General features: G+C 31.4%; 1 protein-coding gene across 6 annotated transcripts in view; it reads left to right on the forward strand.

Annotated features, from left to right (window-relative positions):
• LOC142321911 (palmitoyltransferase ZDHHC13-like) overlaps positions 1 to 20,805 on the forward strand; it is a 260,499-nt gene that overhangs the window by 228,450 nt on the left and 11,244 nt on the right. For 4 of the 6 annotated variants that reach the window (XM_075360422.1, XM_075360423.1, XM_075360421.1 and 1 more), the window contains 2 exons: positions 5,922 to 6,003; positions 12,463 to 12,589. In XM_075360422.1, the coding sequence (XP_075216537.1) occupies positions 12,477 to 12,589 (113 nt within the window). In that variant the 5' untranslated portion in view covers positions 5,922 to 6,003; positions 12,463 to 12,476. The remainder of the gene's footprint in view (positions 1 to 5,921; positions 6,004 to 12,462; positions 12,590 to 20,805) is intronic. The other 2 variants (XM_075360425.1, XM_075360426.1) reach the window with 1 other exon arrangement.

Consider the following 20,805-nt stretch of genomic DNA (forward strand, 5'->3'; position numbering starts at 1 on the left):
ATATCTTAGTAGATGAAGGATGTGGAAGTATGGTTAAGAAACTCAATGGATTATCCATGCAGATATCAATAGTGATTGAGTGCTATAATGGGATTGAGAATAGCTTTAAAGAAAGTAGAGGAAGCAAAGGTAGTTAAAACATGGATCTTGAAAAGTTGAAGGAATTGGATGAGGAAATAATGGGAGAATATAGCTAAAACAATTAAGAAAAGAAAAAAGGAAAATGAGAACAGTGAGAAGACCTGAATGAGAATAAAAAGATGCTATAGTAAAAACAGCAGAGAAAGAAGTAGGCTATTATGAGGGAAATTGAAACTATGGGAAACAACAGAAATGCTAAAGAAAAATGGAAGAAAGAAGGTGGTATAAGAATAAGACAGCAGAAAATGAAAGAGTGATGTATTGTAGAGTAAACAGTCATTTAAGAAGAGAAATACAAAAAGCTGAGGATCTAGAAAAGAAACGCCACTATGATATGATGTATAGGAAGGTGAAGAGCAGGGATAAATGTAATGTGAGAGAAATTGAGGATAAGGATGGTAAAACTCTACATTGAGGAGAAAGAAGTAAGAGAAAGATGGAAGGAATATGTGAAGGACCTGTATATGACAAGAAAGAAATCTGAGGAACTGAACATAGAAAAATAATGGAGGGTAGCTGAAGAAGATAAAGACCATCAAATTTAAAAAATGAAGTACAGAAAGCAATTAAAGAAATGAAGAAGAAAATTGACTGGAGTAGATACACGTCCCACAAAATTTTAAAAATGCTTAAATGAGGAAAGAGTAGAAGAAACAGTTAAACTAAGTAACAGGACGTACCATCAGCTCGAAGATTTTGTGAAAATGGTAATGTTACCAGTTAAAAAAACAAAAAAAAACAGGCACCAGAAAATATTAAAAACACAGAACGTTAAGTTTACTGCTAAAATATTTTTAAGAGTCATGAACTGGAGATTGCTAAGAATAATGGAAGAGAATGCAGGAGAGGAATAGTTTGGCTTCAGGAAATGGAAAGGAGCCAGAAATGTCTTCAGCCTACTAAGAATGGTGAAAAAGATATTTAGATAGAGGAAGAAGAATGAGTCTCTGTTGAGACTAACTGGGAGGGTCTAGGTCTAGCTGTTGAACAAGGACGGATGCTGCCTCTCACCTATACCAACATTTACATTGAAGATATGATAAAGAATATAATATAATAGAAGAGAGAAGACAGATTAAGTAGAGGAGAATGACAAATAAGATGCATAAGGTCTGTTGATGATGTGATAATTCTAACTGATGGCACTCGCTTTTCAAAGCTTATTAACAGCCCTGGAGGAAATAATGAAAGAGTATGGAATGAAAATAATGTAGGAAAAACTAAAGTAATGGAAGTAAATAACAGAGGATTTAATGGTAGAGGATGGATAAAGTAAGTAGCAAAAAAGTAATGAACAGGATTAAAGAAGAAAAAGCACATACATGGGAAATACACAAAAGATTAGTAATCTGATTAGGGGAAGTGGAATCTTGACAAGTGCATTGGAAGAGTCAGTAGAAGAAGCAAGAAAGCTAGGAAGAAGAAAGATGATGTTAGTAGAAGTGGTGATGATTGAAAACTACAAGGGGATGAAGGAGAAGGCTTGGGACAGAAATGGATGGAATCAGCAGTGGTGTAAGGGATCTATTATCAGGCAGAACACAGATGATGTTAATAATAATTAAGTAATAAATAAGGTGCTGTATTTTTAGGATTAGTTTTAATTCAACCTTAGATTCACTTTACACTTGGTACTTTATCACCAAGATGGGGTTTGAAAAAGGGGATTTGGAAAATCAAAATTCAATAAAATTGTGATTTAAAATGTTTAGCAAAAAATTCAATTAATAAAGTTATTTTTCTGAAATAACTGTTCTTATCATTTTTGTAAATGGAGCAGTATGTTAGGCTACTTTAAAGTATAGGTTGTGGAATGATAGTGAAACCACTATAATTAAGATAAATTAACTTATGTGTAATTAAGTTTTGCTATTTTAGTAGATTTGACTAAATACAGTTTAAGTGATACTTACTAAAACAAATAATATTTTCAGTTATATTATGAAACTAACATTACAGTTAGCTATGGTTAGTTTTTGTTCATGCAACTGTCTTAAAATGAAGTATTTTTAAAGGTATTCTTAATTTTTTATAATTCCAAAGAAGTATGAATTTTTTAAATCTTTTTTTGAACAGGAAAATTTTGTTAAAATAATTTGTTTAATGCATACAGTAAGTTAATTAATATATATAAACTATTTAATTTTTGTAAAATAAACATTTCTAATTTTTATAAATTTTTAATTATTAATATTACTGTGCATTATAACAACAAAAATGCTTAATGCAGTATTTTGAAATGTTTTCAAACATTTCTCTAAACATCTCAAGAGAAATATGCTGACAGAACTCATGGAACTTGAGATAACAATAACATTTATTGTGGTTTCATAATCATTTGATTTGATCCAGGTTCACAGTAATGTTTACTGAAAGTAATAAACTTTAAATGTCATTTAAAAAAAAAATTTCCTGAGATGGTATTTTTTTAATGAAAGGGCTGCATCACTCTGCCAATTGCTCAGAGGTTTTATTTAAGATGATCTTTCTTACCACCCTTTTTGTTTCCTCATCCTTTGCATTTTTCCTTGGCTGGTAACATGGAAATTAATTCAGTTGCTGCTGTACCTCTGCCTATAGCCCAGAGCTAAAGATTGGCACTATTTGAAAGCCAAATGAAACCAGGAGGAGGGTTGCTGTGTTCTTAGTGGTATTATTTGGGGATAATTCTGCTTGTGCCTTTTCTAGGGCCCAATTAATAGCTAAAATGTATATAAACTAAAGTTAGCTTCCCTATTCTTCTTACAGAATAAATCTAGATGAAAAAGTATAAAAATGTAATATATTAGGTCTATATGTTCTACTAGCTTATGCATTATGTCAGGTAATGAAAGTTATTTGACAGTTTTAAATAAGATGAAATGAATGCCAATATAAGATCCACTGATAAGATAAGCCTTTTATTATGTTAAGTGTTAGATTATAAATTTATTTTGGGTGTCTAGGATTGTAGATGGTGGTGTGTGTTTCTTAGTTAGGCATATCACAGCACATACCTTCTTCATTTTACTTGACAGTTTATCTATACTTTCCAGCTCAGTAATTAGTATCCTCATCAGTCAGCTGTTTGAATTCCCAGTAGGGCTGACTCGAACTACCTGCTTATGTTTTTCATATTTTGGAAGATTCCTTGTGCCTTCTTAAAATACCTTCTTCTATCTGCATAATTCTGCTTCTTTTATCAGCCAGCACCAGTAAACAATGAAATAATAGCTACAAGAACTCAAATTCCTAACCAGTTATTACTAAATAATGCAAGCTATTGTATTATGGTAATAATGTGTAAAGGTTGTCTGTTAAAAACCAAGGATCATTTAAATAAATTAATATCAGCTAGTTAATATTACACTGATAAACATAAGTTTTGTTTCTTATCATGTGAGATACATGAAACCACTCTGTTTTTAATGCTGAAAATGAGTCTTGAAGTCAGAATTTTTACATTACTTTATGTTTTTAAAAATTCCAAAATTTAAATTTTGAAAATTGTTGATGTTATATGATGCATGATTATACTCGTATGCTTATTGTTTTACAAGATTTACTTTATATTTGTATGCTCAGTATATATTTTTAATTCTATTAATAAGCTGCTAACTATGAAACTATAACATAAATCATTACATTAAACTATATTATGTCATCATACTTCTCTTTTAAAGCATACCTGAACAACATTCATCATGTCTGTACAATTCAAAACAATCTAAAACTTGTTGGCTTTGTTAGCTAACTGCTTTTATTAATATAATTTCTTCCATCATTGTGATAACTTTATTAAGTGAATGATCAGTGAAGTCTCATAATGCCTTTTAAATGTGTAAATGATTCAGACAGTTATTATTAAGTTTGTGGTAAGTTAAATATAAAATAGCATAAGAAAAATATTTATTACACCTTTAGCTAAAAAAGCTTGTAAATTGTACTTTGACTGTAAAATTGGTGATCAGGAAAAGACATGGGCTCATCATATAATTTATGGTAACTGTGGAGTCAACTTAACAGACTGGCTAAAAGGCACATGAAAAAAGGGTCTTGCCATTTGGTGTCTCTAAGGTTTGGCATGAACTAAAAGATCATTTAATCAATTGTAATTTCTAACTATTGTGTCTGGAATTTCTAAGAAGTCTAAAGACACTATTCTATCTTTCATTGCCATCTGCACTCAGAACTGTACCTAACATTGAATCTGTTACACTTCCCAAGGTTCCTGAAAACTTATTTCATGTGAACAGTAATGAAGAAGCGGACATTGTGGAAGATGACTATCATATTTAAATTCAGACTTTAAATTACAATCCCATTGAGCCACATCTTATAGCACAAGGTGAGCAAACTGATTTGGTAAGAGATTTAAACTTTGGAACGTTTAACTCAAGATTGCAAGGTTGGAATTTACTTAAAAAAATATAAAAGTCTCAGGCTATCAAAGGCAACAGAAAAATTTTTCTCAATATTTGCTGAAGAGAATTACTTAGAGAAAATTACTTAGTTTACTTTATAAATATTGATAAGCTTGTGTTACAGTTAGGGCAAGTTCACGAACCTGAGGAATGGCACCTTTTCATTGATTCCTACAAGTACAGCTTAAAAAAGTGGTTTATGATAATAGTAATCCTTCTTTTTCTATCTGTGATGGAATTAATAAGAAAGAAACCTATGATGTTATGAAAACTGTTATAGAAAAAGTTAATTATAAAAAGCACAGTTAGAACGTGTGTGGGGATTTAAAAGTAATAGCTCTTTTTTAGGCAAAAATGTGAGAATCTAACTCCTGGTGAAAAAAAAAAAAATTATTATTATGCCTCTAGTAGTTAAAAGAATATTATTTTACCATCCCTTCAAACAAACTGGGATTAGTAAAAATATTTTGTAAAAGCTATGAAGCACAGTCAAGGATTCTTGTACATAAGGCAGAAATTCACAAATGTAAGAGAAGCAAAAATTGAAGAGAGGATTTTTATTGGGCTACAAATAAAGGACTGATCAGAGGTGAAATGTTACTCTACTTTACTTATTCACTGCTTGCTTGCTCTGCTTTGTTCGAACTCACTGCTTTGACAGTAGATATTTCAGTGTCGGAAAGTGGTTACAAAGGCAACTGGAGTATTAATATAGATGCTGTTGGACTTTAATTTGAGATGTACCTGAGGCTACCTATAAAAGGACGCATATGCTAAGAAGTTTTAATGTAAGTTTATGACATCCCGTAACATCAGTTATATTAATTTTTATAGACCTTTAATATGTCAATTCTATTAAACTAAGGGTGATAGAAAAATTGTATTTACAAATCTGAATTCTAAAAAAAAACCAACGTAGAGAAAGATCACTTACTAAAATATTAAAAAAGTTTTATTTTATATATCAATTTAATGTTTTTTTATATGTACATTTATTGTTTTTTAATTGATAAATTATTATCTTTTAAATAAAACGATTTGTATTGCATCAATGTACAAGCTTCAAGCTTATATGATGAATTAATTATTAACTCAAAACAAAAATATATAAATATTTCTTATCAGTTACAGTAATTCTTGAAATTTCTATTTATTAGAAGATTTTAATTAGAAAAGTAAATTCCTTTTAATTTAAAAATCAATTAAATAACAACAAATGTTCTCTTTCATTCTTAATTTAACAACATTTAAAGTAATGGAAATATTGATACATAAGATATTAATATGATAAACATAACTTTCACAGAATTTAGTAGAATACTTAACATGTTACTGAATTAGATTATGAAATTTCTTATTATATATTTTACTTTTTAGATGAACACATTTCTGCTCTCAGTTTGCATAGGGCGATTCTGTATGGAAATATGAGTTTAGCTAAAAAGTTTTTGTCTCTGAGGTATGATATTAAATTGTTTAAAATTTCTTATGTTAACTTTCTTGTTTTAATAGAAGCTGCATGCTTACAATTAACAGAAATAAATCAAGTTATTCTAACAATTCTTGTGGATATTTTGCATTTATTTGTTTTGAACTATTTAATTTTATTTAAAATATAACTGTTAACTGAGAAAATAAGTGAATCTAATAACTTGCAGTACTTTTCATAATTCACAGAATCTTTACTGTGAATATTGTACTGAGTATATATTTGCAGCACAATTGTGCTGCAAATTGTAAATTCTTTGATATATGAGAAAGAATCCTTATATTTCAGTGGCCATTTTTAAATTACTGATGTGATTTTTACAGCAATTTATTTAAAATAAAATGAAAAGTTTTTTTTATAGTTTTATTCACTTGATCATTTTTAATATTACTAATGAAAAAAGAACTCCCTCCCTCTCTCTCTCTCTCTCTCTCTCTCTCTCTCTCTCTCTCTCTCTCTCTCTCTCTCTCTCTCTCTCTCTCTCTCTCTCTCTCTCTCTCTCTCTCTCTCTCTCTCTCTCTCTCTCTCTCTCTCTCTCTCTCTCTCTCTCTCTCTCTCTCCCTTTATTTAAAGAACAGAAATAATGTATATGAAATAATTTTCATCATTATTACCTCCTAAATTGTTTTTTTGATTTTCTTATTTTATTTTTGTAGCAGTGTACATATTATTGTTTTATACATTTATTATTTTCATATATTAATATATGTACTTTAACCATTTTTATTATGCCTTTTTTTAAAGAAGTTTTGTATTTTGTGTCACTGTTTTGATTATGATTTTATCCTTGAATTATCCAAGAAAAATTATTTATTAACATGTAGAAAAATTTTTTAAGTAATTTATTACTTTTATGAAATGTAAATCTGTTTTGGCAAAATTTTATTGGCATAACAAATATGTAAACTATAATAAATAGATCAAGTCTTTATGTTCTAAGAACTGAAATGCTTCAATTTGAAAGCTCTATTCATGTACTGAATTCAATGGTTCATCTATTAATACTGATAATAATAGTTATGTTATGAAATAAACGTTTTACTTAACAGAAATATAAACTACATTAAAAAATGTTACCAAAAAATAAAAAAAATGAGTTGTTTAAATTCTTCTCTTTCTGGCTGGGTAAGGTGGTGAACAATAATTACAAAGCTTGCAAGTTCTTTGGCAATGAGAGTGATAAATACAATTTATTAATTTGTGTTTTAATATACAATTAATAGTCTGCTGCTGCTAAAACTATTACTACTACTAGTATTTTTTTGCTATTAAAACAAGTAATAATATTTATAATAATAATAATAATAGTGTAAATATTTATATTTTATGTATTTGTTTTACTCTTTTTATTACTCCTGCAGGGATGTTAGTATCCTGTCTTTTTCCCAAATCCACTACCAACATTTCTTTTCTATAGCTACTATATATGTCATATCAATAAGGATAAGTGCTACATTACTTTATTATTGAGTTATTTTATTAACACAATAAACCCTTATTAACAATTCACAATTATTTTTTTAATTATGAGTACAATACAGCCCATTTAACTGCAGTCTCATTCTTTAATTTCAACTTTTAGAAGTCAGTACCAGATTATAAACAAACTAACAATTTATAAACTTCTTCATTTATTGTAAACTTCAAAAAGTCAGAATTCAAATGTATTAGTTTTTAATGCAGTGTTTTTGAAGTTTATTTTATTATTTTCTAATTTTTTTTTGGATAGGCCCATAAAAAATACTAATTTTATGGGGAAAAACACTTGCAAAAACCAAAGGTGAGGATTTTTGTTTGTCTTCAGTCATTTGACTGGTTTGATGCAGCTCTCCAAGATTCTCTATCTAGTGCTAGTCGTTTCATTTTGGTCCTACAACCTACATCCTAACAATTTTTTTTACATACTCCAAACGTTGCCTGCCTGCACAATTTTTTCCTTCTACCTGTCCCTCCAGTATTAAAGTGACTATTCCAGGATGCCTTAATATGTGGCCTATAAGTCTGTCTCTGCTTTTAACTATATTTTTCCAAGCGCTTCTTTCTTCATCTATTTGCTGCAACACCTCTTCATTTGTCACTTTATCTACCCATCTGATTTATAACATTCTCATGTAGCACCACATTTCAAAAGCTTCTAATCTTTTCTACTCAGGTACTCTGATCATCCAAGTTTCACTTCCATATAAAGCTACACTCCAAACATATACTTTCAAAAATCTTTTCCTGATGTTTAAATTAATTTTTGATTTAAACAAATTATATTTCTGACTGAAGACTCGTTTTGCCTGTGCTATTCGGATTTTATATCGCTCCTGCTTCGTCCAACTTTAGTAATTCTACTTCCCAAATAAGAAAATTCTTCTACCTCCATAATCTTTTCTCCTCCTATTTTCATATTCAGTGGTCCATGTTTGTTATTTCTACTACATTTCATTACTTTCGTTTTGCTCTTGTTTATTTTCATGCGGTAGTTCTTGCGTAGGACTTCATCCTTGCCATTCATTGTTTCTTCTAAATCCTTTTTACTTTCAACTAGAATTACTATATCATCAGCAAATTGTAGCATCTTTATCTTTTCACCTTGTACTGTTACTCCGGATCTAAATTGTTCTTTAACATCATTAACTGCTAGTTCTATGTAAAGATTAAAAAGTAACGAGGATGAACATCCTTGCCAGACTCCCTTTCTTATTACGGCTTCTTTTTTATGTTCTTCAATTATTACTGTTGCTGTTTGGTTCCTGTAAATGTTAGCAATTGTTCTTCTATCTCTGTAATTGAACCCCAATTTTTGTAAAATGCTGAATATTTTATTCCAGTCTACGTTATTGAATGCCTTTTCTAAGTCTATAAATGCTAACTATGTTGATTTGTTTTTCTTTAATTTTCTTTCTACTATTAATCTGAGCACTAAAATTGCTTCCCTTGTCCCTATACTCTTCCTGAAACCAAACTTGTCTTCTAACACTTCCTCTACTCTCTTCTCAATTCTTCTGTACAGAATTCTAGTTAAAATTTTTGCTGCATGGATAGTTAAGTTGATTGTTCTGTATTCTTCACATTTATCTACTTCTGCTTTCTTTGGTATCATTACTATAACACTTTTTGAAGTTGGAACTTCCCCTTTTTCATAAATATTACACACCAGTTTTGTATAATCTATCTATCGCTTCCTCATTTGCACTGTGCAGTAATTCTACAGGTATTCCATTTATTCCAGGAGCCTTTCTGCCATTCAAATCTTAAATTCAGATCTCAGTATTGTTTCTCCCATTTCATTATCTTCAACTTTCTCTTCTTCCTCTATAACACCATTTTCTAATTCATTTCCTCTGTATAACTCTTCAATATATTCCACCCACCTATCGACTTTGCCTTTTGTATTATATATCGGTGTACCATCTTTGTTTAACACATTATTAGATTTTAATTTATGTACCCCAAAATTTTCCTTAACTTTCCTGTATACTTCGTCTATTTTACCAATGCTCATTTCTCTTTTCACTTCTGAAGACTTTTCTTTAATCCACTCTTCTTTTGCTAGTTTGCACTTCCTGTTTATAGTATTTCTTAATTTTCGATATTTCCTTTTACTTTCTTCATCACTAGCATTCTTATACGAGGTGCGACAATAAAGTAATGAAACTGATGTGAAAAAAATGTTGCTTACCGTTTTAGTCATGTTTAGTGCTGTCTCCTTCAAAGTAGTTCCCCTCTGATTGCACACACTTATTCCAGCACTTCTGCCATTGATGGTAACATTTCTGGAACTCATCTTCTGTAACATCCTCCAAGACCCTCGTCACAGCTTTTTGGACATCTTGTGTTGTTTGAAGATGGTGTCCCTTGACCGCCATTTTGACTCTTGGAAATAGAAAAAAGTCGCACGGAGTGATATCTGGTGAATAAGGTGGCTGTGGTAGTACTGAAATTTGTTTTGAGGTTAAAAATTGCTGTTCTGACAGAGCAGTATGGGATGGCGCATTATCGTAATGCAGAATCCAATTTTCAGCATGTTGGCACGAACATGAAGAACTCGTTTACGAAGTCTTTCTAAAATTACTTTGTAGAAATATTGGTTAACTGTTTGTGCAGGAGGCACCCACTCTTTATGAACAATTCCCTTGGAATTGAAGAAGCACACAAGCATGCATTTCACTTTTGACTTTCATATGCGAGCTTTTTTTGGTCTGGGTGCCTTTGAGCACCTTTGAACACCATTGCGAACTTTGGCGTTTTGTCTCTGGATCGTATTGAAAAACCAACCTTCATCACTAGTGATAACACGGCTCAACAAATCTGTATTGATTTCCGTTTGCTCTAACAGATCGGCTGCCACATTTTTCCGTATTTCTCGCTGTTGTTTTGTGAGATTTTTGGGGACCATTTTTGCACAAATCTTTCTCATACCAAGATCTTCAGTTAATATTAGACGAACCGTTTCTTGATTGATGTTGAGTTCTTCTGCAATCATTTTCACGGATAATCTTCGATCAGATCGTACGATTTCACGCACCCTGGTCAAGTTGACATCTGTCCGTGAGGTTGATGGTCGTCCACTGCGGTCTTCATCTTCAACATTCGTTCTGCCTTCACTAAAAATTTTATGCTACCGAAAAACTTGAGCTCTTGACATAACCTCCTCTCAAAAAGCCTTCTGAAGCTTACCATAAGTTGTCGTTGCGTTTTCACCCAATTTAACACAAAAAGAAATGGCATACCGTTGCGCAATATTTTGCGGTTTCATTTCTATGATGAGAGACACAAACACGTGTTCACTTATTACAGCACAACTCACGACTGAGCAGTTGCATCAATGTGCCGCTTGGACTAGAAGTAGCTTTTAGACCAAGGTCAAAGATGGTGTGCCTACGCAAGCTGCAGGGTTGCCACATCTTGCAAAGAAAAATCAGTCTCATTACTTTATTGTTGCACCTCGTATTTTCTACGTTCATCCATCAGCTGCAATATATCGTCTGAAATCCAAGATTTTCTACCAGTTCTCTTTGTTCCGCCAAAAAAAAGTTCACTCCTGCTGATTTAGGAATTACCTTTTTAACATTCTCCCATTCTTCTTCTACATTTTCTATCTTATATATTTTACGCAGACCTCTTGCGATGTCATCCTAAAAAATCTTCTTTATTTCCTCTTCCTCAAACTTCTCTAAATTCCACCGATTCATCTAACACCTTTACTTCAGGTGTTTAAACCCCAATCTACATTTCATTAACACTAAATTATGGTCACTATCAATGTTTGCTCCAGGGTAAGTTTTGCAGTCGATGAGTTGATTTCTAAATCTTTGCTTAACCATGATATAATCTACCTGATACCTTGCAGTATCACCTGGCTTTTTCTATTATGATTTTTAAACTGGGTGTTGGCAATTACTAAATTATACTTTGTCCAAAACTCTATAAGTCGGTCCCCTCTTTCATTACTTTTGCCCAGCCCGTATTCATCCACCATATTTCCTTCCTTACCTTTTTCAGTGCTTGTATTACAATCTCCAAGTATTATTAAATTTTCATCTCCTTTTCTCCTTTTATGTGTTTAATTTGCATTCAATTTCTTTGTATACACACTCTACCTCATCATCATCATAGGTGCTTCTAGGCATATAGATGTTAACAATCGTTGTTGATTTAGGTATTGATTTTATCCTTATTACAATGATTCTATTGTTATGCATTTTGAAGTACTCTACTCTTTTTCCTATCTTCTTGTTCATTATGAAACTTACTCCTGCCTGCCCATTATTTGAAGCTGAGTAAATTATTTTAAAAACCTGACCAAAAGTTGTTTTCCTCTACCCACCAAAGCTCGCTAATTCCTACTACATCCACATTTATCGTACCCATTTCCCTCTTTAAATTTTCTAACCTACCAACCTTTGAGGATTTTATGTCTAGGTAAAAATAATGAAAGGAGTACAGAGAAACAACACAAAGACCAGTATGAGCTGAGACTCTCTAAGATGTGGGTATATGTATTATTTTTTACCTAGTTTTCCAACTAATCTGATTTTACTTTCATGTAAAAACACTTTGAATACTACATGTTCACAGTGTAGCATTCACACATACAAATCAAACTACGTATTATTTGACCAAAGTAAGCCAATACTAAACAATGTTGTCAACAGACAAAAAAGAAAAAGTATTTTCAAATCATTCAAGATAATTTTTAACAGCTAATAGATAAAATTAAAGATAGAATTGATTAAATGTGCTTTTAGAACAATGATACTGAATATACAGTTTTAGTACTGCCTACACACCTTGAAATAGATGGAAGTATTTTCAATGTTAAACTATTTCTTTTTAGGCCATCAACAATTGATTGTTATGATTCTAATGAGAAGACAGCATTGATGAAGTATGCAAGACTTGGTGATACTAAGCTTATGTCATTGCTTTTATTTGCAGGGGCTTCCATCAATATGCAGAGTATTTCATCTTGTAGTACTGCTCTCATGATAGCATGCTGGTTTGGTCATTTATCAGTTGCTAGATTGCTGCATGAGAATAATGCCAACTGGTTTGTCAAAGACAGGTTATATTTTTGTTCTTACAGATTTGTTTTTTTTTTCAATGTTTTTGAATGTAACAGTATTTAGTATTAACAGTTCTTCCCCCTGAATTCTCATATTTGTATTGTTCTGTAATTGTTGCCTGCTACTTGCATCACAAAATCCATGCAATTGATAACTCTTAATGAAACTACCGATTTTGACTAACCTAGGAATCCTAAAATTACTTGACGATTTGAGCTGAGAATACAGAGAATCCATTTTTCAGGTAGCGGAGCGGGAAGAACTTCGTCTCATTGAAGGTTTGCACACCATAACTCTTGGATGAAGACCTTAAATGGAATGATTGTAGGAGCAAGTAGACCCAAAGGATCGAACAATGAAGAAATAATTGATGAAACAGAACGTTTAGTGTAAGAAGTATTATTATCCTTTGGTTTGATTTGATAAATGAAATCATCACCTTGTGGATCTCAAGATAATCCAAGTGTCTTGATATTTTCATCTTTGTCTAATTTGAAGAAGGAATTAGAATCGTCAAACATACCAGGCACGCTTGAATTACATTTGTGCAGCGAAAGTCCGTATTTGTTAAGCAATAACAAAATATCATTGTACAGTTCTTTCAACTGATCAATGTTGTCACAACCAGAGAGCAAATCATCGACATAAAAATCCTGCTTGATTGATTGGCAAGCTTCAGGAAGGAGGCCTCATTTTGATTAGAAATTTCGATCAAACATCTTGTAGCTAGAAAACTTGAAGGTGCCAAACCGTAAGTAACTGTTTGCAGATTGTATGGAGTGATTGATGAGTTATTATTATCATACCAGAGGATCCTTTGCAATGGAAAATCTTGAGGATTAATGCGAATGTCGATAAATTTTCGGAATATCTCCTGACAGCACGTAGGTACGAGTTCTAAAACGAATTATAACTGAAAATAAATCTTGTTGCACTACTAGAGCTGTAGCAAGAATTGAATTGAGTGATCGGCCGTTTGAAGTTTTTGTACTACCGTCAAATACTATTCTCGTTTTGGTAGTGGTGGAAGATTCACTAAATACTGCGTGGTGGGGCAAATAAAAGGTTTCAGATGAAGCCTTACACGGAGACAAATCTACTGACTGCATGTGATCTAATTCTTGATATTCTTGAAATGGAAGTAATCTTCTTTAAGTTTAGCGTTTTTCTGAAAACTACGATGTAACAAATTGAAGCGATGCCTTGCATTCTCATACGAATCTCGTAAAGCACAGTTTTCCTTACGAGAAACAGACAACAAATCTGCCTTGGTCATCACGAAAGGTATTTCAACGAAATGTTTTTCGCGGAAAGATTCTCCTTAGTCGGTAAACGATCTTCGATCTCTTCAGATCTCCAGAATCACTCTATTTGAGAGGAAAGTTGTTCATTACTAACAAGAAGTGATATTGAATCTGAATTATTTTTCCGTTTAATAGATTTAGTAGGGATTTGACCAGAGACTATGCAACCAAGACGAGTTTCTTGAAGTATGGTATGATTAGAATTATCAGTTAATTGGACAGGCTTAAGCAAAGTAAGATAATATTGAGCTCCTAGAAGAATATCAACTTGCCCAGGGACATTAAAATTAGATCTGCAAGAAAAAGGTGACAAGGAATTTCCCAGTCGGTTACGTCTATAAAATCATTCGGTAACAAACCTGTAATAGATGGCAGTGTATGACATTTCAAATTAAAATTAAAATTTTCATACCTAGAATTAATATTTAAATTAACACTTAACTTAGATTACTTGAGATCGGCATTAAAACATGTTCGGTTTGAAGCCCAAGTTAAGCAGCAAACCTTTCAGTACAAAACGAAATCATCGAAGCAGAATCAAGTAAAACCCTGGCTTGAATGAAATTACCTTTTTTATCCTTGACATTAACTACAGTTGTCGCAAGTAAAACAGACTTGTTAGGTTCTGATTTTAAGGTACAATATGAACTATTAGTCGAGGGAGCTTGATTCAGCTTGGAAGATTTATTTGCTGCGTCTTGCAGCGTTTTATCTGAATGAATTAGTGTATGATGTTTTCGTGAGCATTTTTTACATGTACGATTGCTTGGACACTCTTTCATAATATGCTGTTTACTTAAATAATTAAGACATAATTTTTCCTGAAATACAATTTTTTTCCTTTTATTAACATCATATTTAAAAAATTTATCACACAGATACAATTGATGGTTGTTAGTTTTACATAATGCACACACAAAATTATTAGAATTATTTACATAAAATACAGTTTTATTAGAACTAGGTTTGGAATAATTGTATCTTTTTCTATTGCCGTCATACATAAGATGGCTGCGCTTTTTCATTACCTTGAATTGTGTCGGTGGATTCAAATAATTTACACTTAGATTCTAAGAAAGAAATAAGTTGTTATAATTTCGGGAATTCATTATTTTTAATGTTCTCCTCAGTCTTTAAAGTATTTAAGTTTAAATTCTGAGTAATTAATTGTATTATAATAAGTTCTAAATAATTAATAATTAGATTCTTTAAGGAATTAATATTTGAATTAATTTGATCAATGAATTTAGATAAATTCTCAGAATTTTCCTTTTTTAATGGTGTTAGATTAATAATTTCTATAGCATGTTTAGCTGCTATTAGCCGTTTATTGTCATAACGAGCTTTAAGTAATTTTATTGCAGTTTCATAATTTTCAGATGTTACTGATAAATTTTTTATTACATCATAGCATTACCCCTTAAGAAATTTATAAGGTAGTAAAATCTTTCAACATCAGAAAATTCTTTGCGGTTATGGACTAAACTATTAAAAAGTTCAAAAAACTTATGCCAAGCTATCACATCACTATGAAAGGGCTCAATTTGTATAGGAATTTTACTGGAATTACAATATTGACAGAGATAATATTAAATTTATTAGAAATTAAATTATTATATAATAATACTATTAAAAGTAGATAAGGTTGAATACAAATCAATATTGTTAGATTATTATCTCCATAACTGAAGTTGAATGAACAATAAGCTTGAACGTACATTCGATACGATGTCATCTGCTGGGGTCAGCTCCGCTTCAGGTCAAAACGGAACAAAATGTAACATGAACTGCGACCGTGAGTGCGCGTACGCATTACAGCTCTACCAAGTGAAGCTTACAAAACCGGTATTCTTGAACGTCCACAACATATACCTGCTATCGTTATAGTCTTAAATTTAACTGTATGTTACAAACCATTTGAAATATGTTTTAATTTTAAATATTTCACCAATTCTAATTGTACTCTTGAATGTACTTTCTCTCCCTCGCAGCGTTGCATGCAACTTCCTATGTGCACGTGGACACCACAGCCAAACAGCACGCTGCTGGAATTGTAAAGTGCACAGTTCCATGCAAAGATTTTTGTATCTTTTCATAAACTGGGGGATGGCTACTGACATAAGTTTAAGGATTATATATTGTACAAGTATAAAAAAAGGATTTAAGAAAAAAGGACTCGTATATTAAATTTTATAGACATCAAGTGGAAGTAGGGGTGCTGCACTGCCTATAAGCGAGCCACCACTGCTAGGATGAAAATAAATTAAAAACCTCTCCTTCCAGCATCCATCATCAAGCATATTTGATGAAGGAATAATTATATTATCTGGAAAATGGATAATATTAGGAACTAATTGTATCAGCAGCCATTTGACATTGAACTAAAGACTTTCAGCATATTATCTCAAAATAAAAATATTTTTCAGATGAAAGCAGACATCGACGTATTACAAATTTGCCATTTAATATACAAGTCATTAAATAAGATGTGTCAATGCTGGCTAAAACTAAACTACTTAAAATATTTATTGTAATGTATATTTACTCATGTTGTAGATAGTCTGTTGGGTTACTAATTTTGGCTTCAATTTCAAACAATGTGTTCATTAAGTGCTGTTTGATAGTTTACAAAAATGTTTTTGTTTAACATGGAATGGTTCAACCATATCCTCAAATCTTGCAACCATTTCCTAAATCTTGTCAGGAAATTAAAGTCATTTCCCGACATCATACGTGGTGAAATTTTACACAGCAATGTAAGTCAGGTGACAATACAATATTACATGTTAATTCCATATATTTCTATAATTTTAAATTTAAACTAAGGGGAATGTCTTGAGGAAGGGAGCTAAATCGATAAGATGTAGGTATCGATCCGATTGATCTCGACTGTCGATATGATGTCAATACGATAGATAAGGTGGCTGTTGAAGTGGATTTTAATGTAAACAGCGTAAATTTACCTTCTAAAATTTATGTACGCAAATCATCTGATTTATTTATAAATAACTGGTATCATTTATAATAATGAAAAGTAGTTATCCAGGTTATATAGAATAAAACTGCATGTAAATATTTTTTGTTTGCTAAAGAATCAAAAAAACTAAAAGTAAAAAAACTTATCAGTTTAAATACTTATACGATAAGAAAAAAATAACATAAGTAATTTTAAAAGAATAAGTGTTGAATGACACCGAATCTTAGTAAGCATTTAGGAAAGGAAAGTAACAAACTTCTACAGCGATGACGAACGAGGTAGCGACTCAACGAACAGACGATTAGAGGACGCATGTCAAAGATATAAAAAAAGGTGAATGAAGATAAAGAAGCCAAGCAGACAAGATTGGATATTCATTACTAGTACAACGCAATCAAACACCAGAACAGCGTGAAGTTCGATTTGCAACTTTGACGCCAACACGAATCGCAATATCGTCCAACAGAGACACCTCAAGACCACGAAGCTCTCTTGAAAAGTCAACGCCAGCCTTTTTAGAATGTAGGGCACTAGAGAAACCATAAGAACGTGAAATTAGTTGAGCATAGGCGACCAACAATGCCATGAATTGAATGTTGATCTTACAGCATTCGAGAATGCAACCAGCACGTTTTGTGAAGCATCTATGAAATTTGTATAAAACGATGCTCTCCTAACCAGGTTTCAACATTTCGATTTGCTGTAGCAGAACCATAATATCTACCGAATGAATTAAAACAAAAAAATCAATTGCCAATTTGTCACCGCTGTAAATCTCATATATCAAGCCGAAAAACGACAGCACCACGTAAAGCTTATTGGAACAATTGTCAACCTGGACCAAACGTGATTCAAATACTCTTGCAATCAGAACAGTGATTACTGTCATTCGTAATACCATTCATCAAGGTCATCAAATTTGATGTTTTATACGGGCAATCTCAAAGGACAAGCAATTATTTTCGCTCAGGATGTCTTTGAAGTCATCGAGAAATGACCATCGAGATCGCAGATACCAGTGTTTTTTGGTGGTTGGGTTTCAGTCGACCACATACCTCAGGAATGGTCGTCGACCTGAGACTGTACGTGACTACACTTCATTTACATTCTTACACATAATTCTCATTCATCCTCTGAAGTAATACCTTACGGCGGTTCCGGAGGCTAAACAGAAAAAGAAAGATCTCTTGATGGTCTTTGAATTTAAGAACTGAACAATCCAAATTTAACAGGCGAAAACCTTGTAAAAATGATGCCATAGCAGAGACGGAACATATGAGAAAAATAAATTTGATAATTTCGTTTAATTATGACTAAAACGTAGAAAAACTAAAAAACACCCCTCTTCAAAAAAAACCCTGTACTACAAAGTAAAAAAATAATTCTGTTTTTAAGAAAATTAGGATACTTTAAAAAAAAATTTATATTATTATGACTAAACGAAAAGCGTAGGGTGCACTCTCATATGTTATAATTATAATTAGAGCAATTATATATGTCCAATTATAATTAGAGAGCATGCTCCACAGTTTTATTTTTAATCATGCATAAATAGAAAATTTTTTAAAAGTAATTTTGTTAAAAAGAGAAATATTTTTTACTTTGTTGTATAAATTGTTTTGTTTGTTTTTGTTATTTATTTTTTTTTGAAAGAAAAGCATATTTTTAAAAGTTTAATTTTTTTATATAGTTTAATGTATACTTTACTAATTAAATTGTTTTTCATTCGTAACATGCTCAATTTTTCAATTGTAAAATGCTCATATTTTTACTCTGCCTTGTAAATATGATTACAGCTTTACCATTTTAACATATTTAATTTTTAATATGTATCAGATTCGTCAAATAGATTCTAATTTATTGGTTTAGTTTTTGCATGTGATTATATGTGTTTATTATGTATCCAAAAAATTTAAAATGAAATTATAAACCGTACGTTAAAAGTCTCGCAGATATCATTTCTTCCGCTCAAAAAACAAAAACTTCTGTAATATAAATAAAACTGTTTTTAACAAAACGATAATGATATCAAAAAAGGTAAGACACTACATTTCTATTATCAAAATCTGTTATTAATTTAGAATTTGTTTAAAAAAAACGCATTTTAAATATATGTAATAGACAATAGATACAATAATAGATAATAAACGATGTTTAAGCGTTCCATGAAAAATATAGAAAAATTTGTTACAAAAATCTCACTGGCCCGATTGCATTTATAAACAACGAATAATCATAAGAATTGTCTTATTTCTGTAAATGTGGTATGTATTATTTGAGCGGAAGAAATTACATCTGCGAGACTTACCGTATGGTTTACAATTTCTTTGTAATTTTTTTGTAAATCACTGCATTTTGTTAGATTATTCTTTTATTTTTTTATGAATTACTGATTGTTATTTTATGGATTTATTGCCTTTAAAATTTTAGTGCCTTTAGTGCTTTAAAATTTATTGGCACTAAAATTTAGTGCCTTTCTAGAACAAACAAATATACTTTTTTTTTAATTTCACGGTCAATTTTTTTTGCTGATAGTCATATCATTCACTTCATGCCATATTTTTCATTTTTTAATAAAACTAGTATAATCTGTTGTAAACTAATACTTTAATTTTTTTTAAAGAAGTGATGGGAATTAAAAAAATTGTTTCATATTCAGTACTTTCATTTACATAAGACCATTTACTATTAAAACAAGTTGTAGTATATATATTTTCCTTTAAATTTTATTATTTCAACTACATTACCAAGTTTTTGTACGCACCTAGTACTATCAAGTACTGCTACTTAGCGGCGCGGTTTGGAAAATTTAAAAAAATTAATAAAGTGACATATTCGAGTCCCGCGGTTCATCAAATGAAGAAAAAAAAACGTTATATAACAAAATTCGCGATATTTCTTGAAACTGTTCTTTATTAAAAATCTAATTGAACTGAAATATAATGTTTTCAAGCTTATTTTTTGAAGTTATACTTCTTTTGGCACGTTAGAAGAAACTAATCAGAATGTATTTTCAGTAAGTTACGGAAGTTGCGCGAGCCGATGTAGCACACCATGAAGATTTGCGCAAGCCGAAGTGGATCAGTTGGCACGCACAAGCGTGTAGTATCTAATTCAATCCTACATTTTCTTTTTTTCTTCTATAACATGCTTCACGCACTGTTTCCACTTATCAGTTGATAGCTCGCTCATGCCTTTTTCAAGCAGGATTTTAACATCTTTCATTTTATATGTATTATTATTTTGGGCAATATAACCTTTTACTTGGCTCCACACTAACTCAACTGGATTAAGGTTACAATGATAACGGAGAACCTTAACACCGTATGATCTTTCGTTTCAACCAAATCATCGATTAAACATTTATTAAATTTGTCACGACTGTGTTTTATATGTTCAAGGAGTTCTTTTAAACTGTTTTCTCCAAAGTGGGTTTTTTTGATCGCAGCCGTAAAGCAATTTCTTGTTTGACTATGACAATATCTTGTATGACAATATCAGTTCCACTATGAACTGTTCGGAATATTTTCCAGTTTTACATTACGGTACGGAGCATTGTCCATTACAACAATACTATTTTCGGGTAATAATGACAATACTTTTTCAAACCACTTCCTAAAATATCTCCGTTCATGTCATCGTGGTAGTCTCCAGATTTTTTGGATTCAAAAATGAATAATCCTCCCTCTGAAAATCCTTTTTCATTGCCAATATGTACCACAATTAATATCTCTCCTTTATTTTTTGGAGGTTGCAGGTCCCTGCTTAATCCTAACAGAAATGCTGTTTTACCGATGTAACTGTCGTATCGCACCAAATTCTTGAAGTGGTGGTGTGGCCTTCATTTACCCATGTCTCATCCAAATAAAATGTATTTTTACCCGTTTTTCTATTATTTGCTATTTTTTTTTAATAATTATGTCGCCGTATCATG

The sequence above is a fragment of the Lycorma delicatula genome, chromosome 3 (genome assembly GCF_047948215.1).
Source record: "Lycorma delicatula isolate Av1 chromosome 3, ASM4794821v1, whole genome shotgun sequence".
NCBI lineage: Eukaryota > Metazoa > Arthropoda > Insecta > Hemiptera > Fulgoridae > Lycorma > Lycorma delicatula.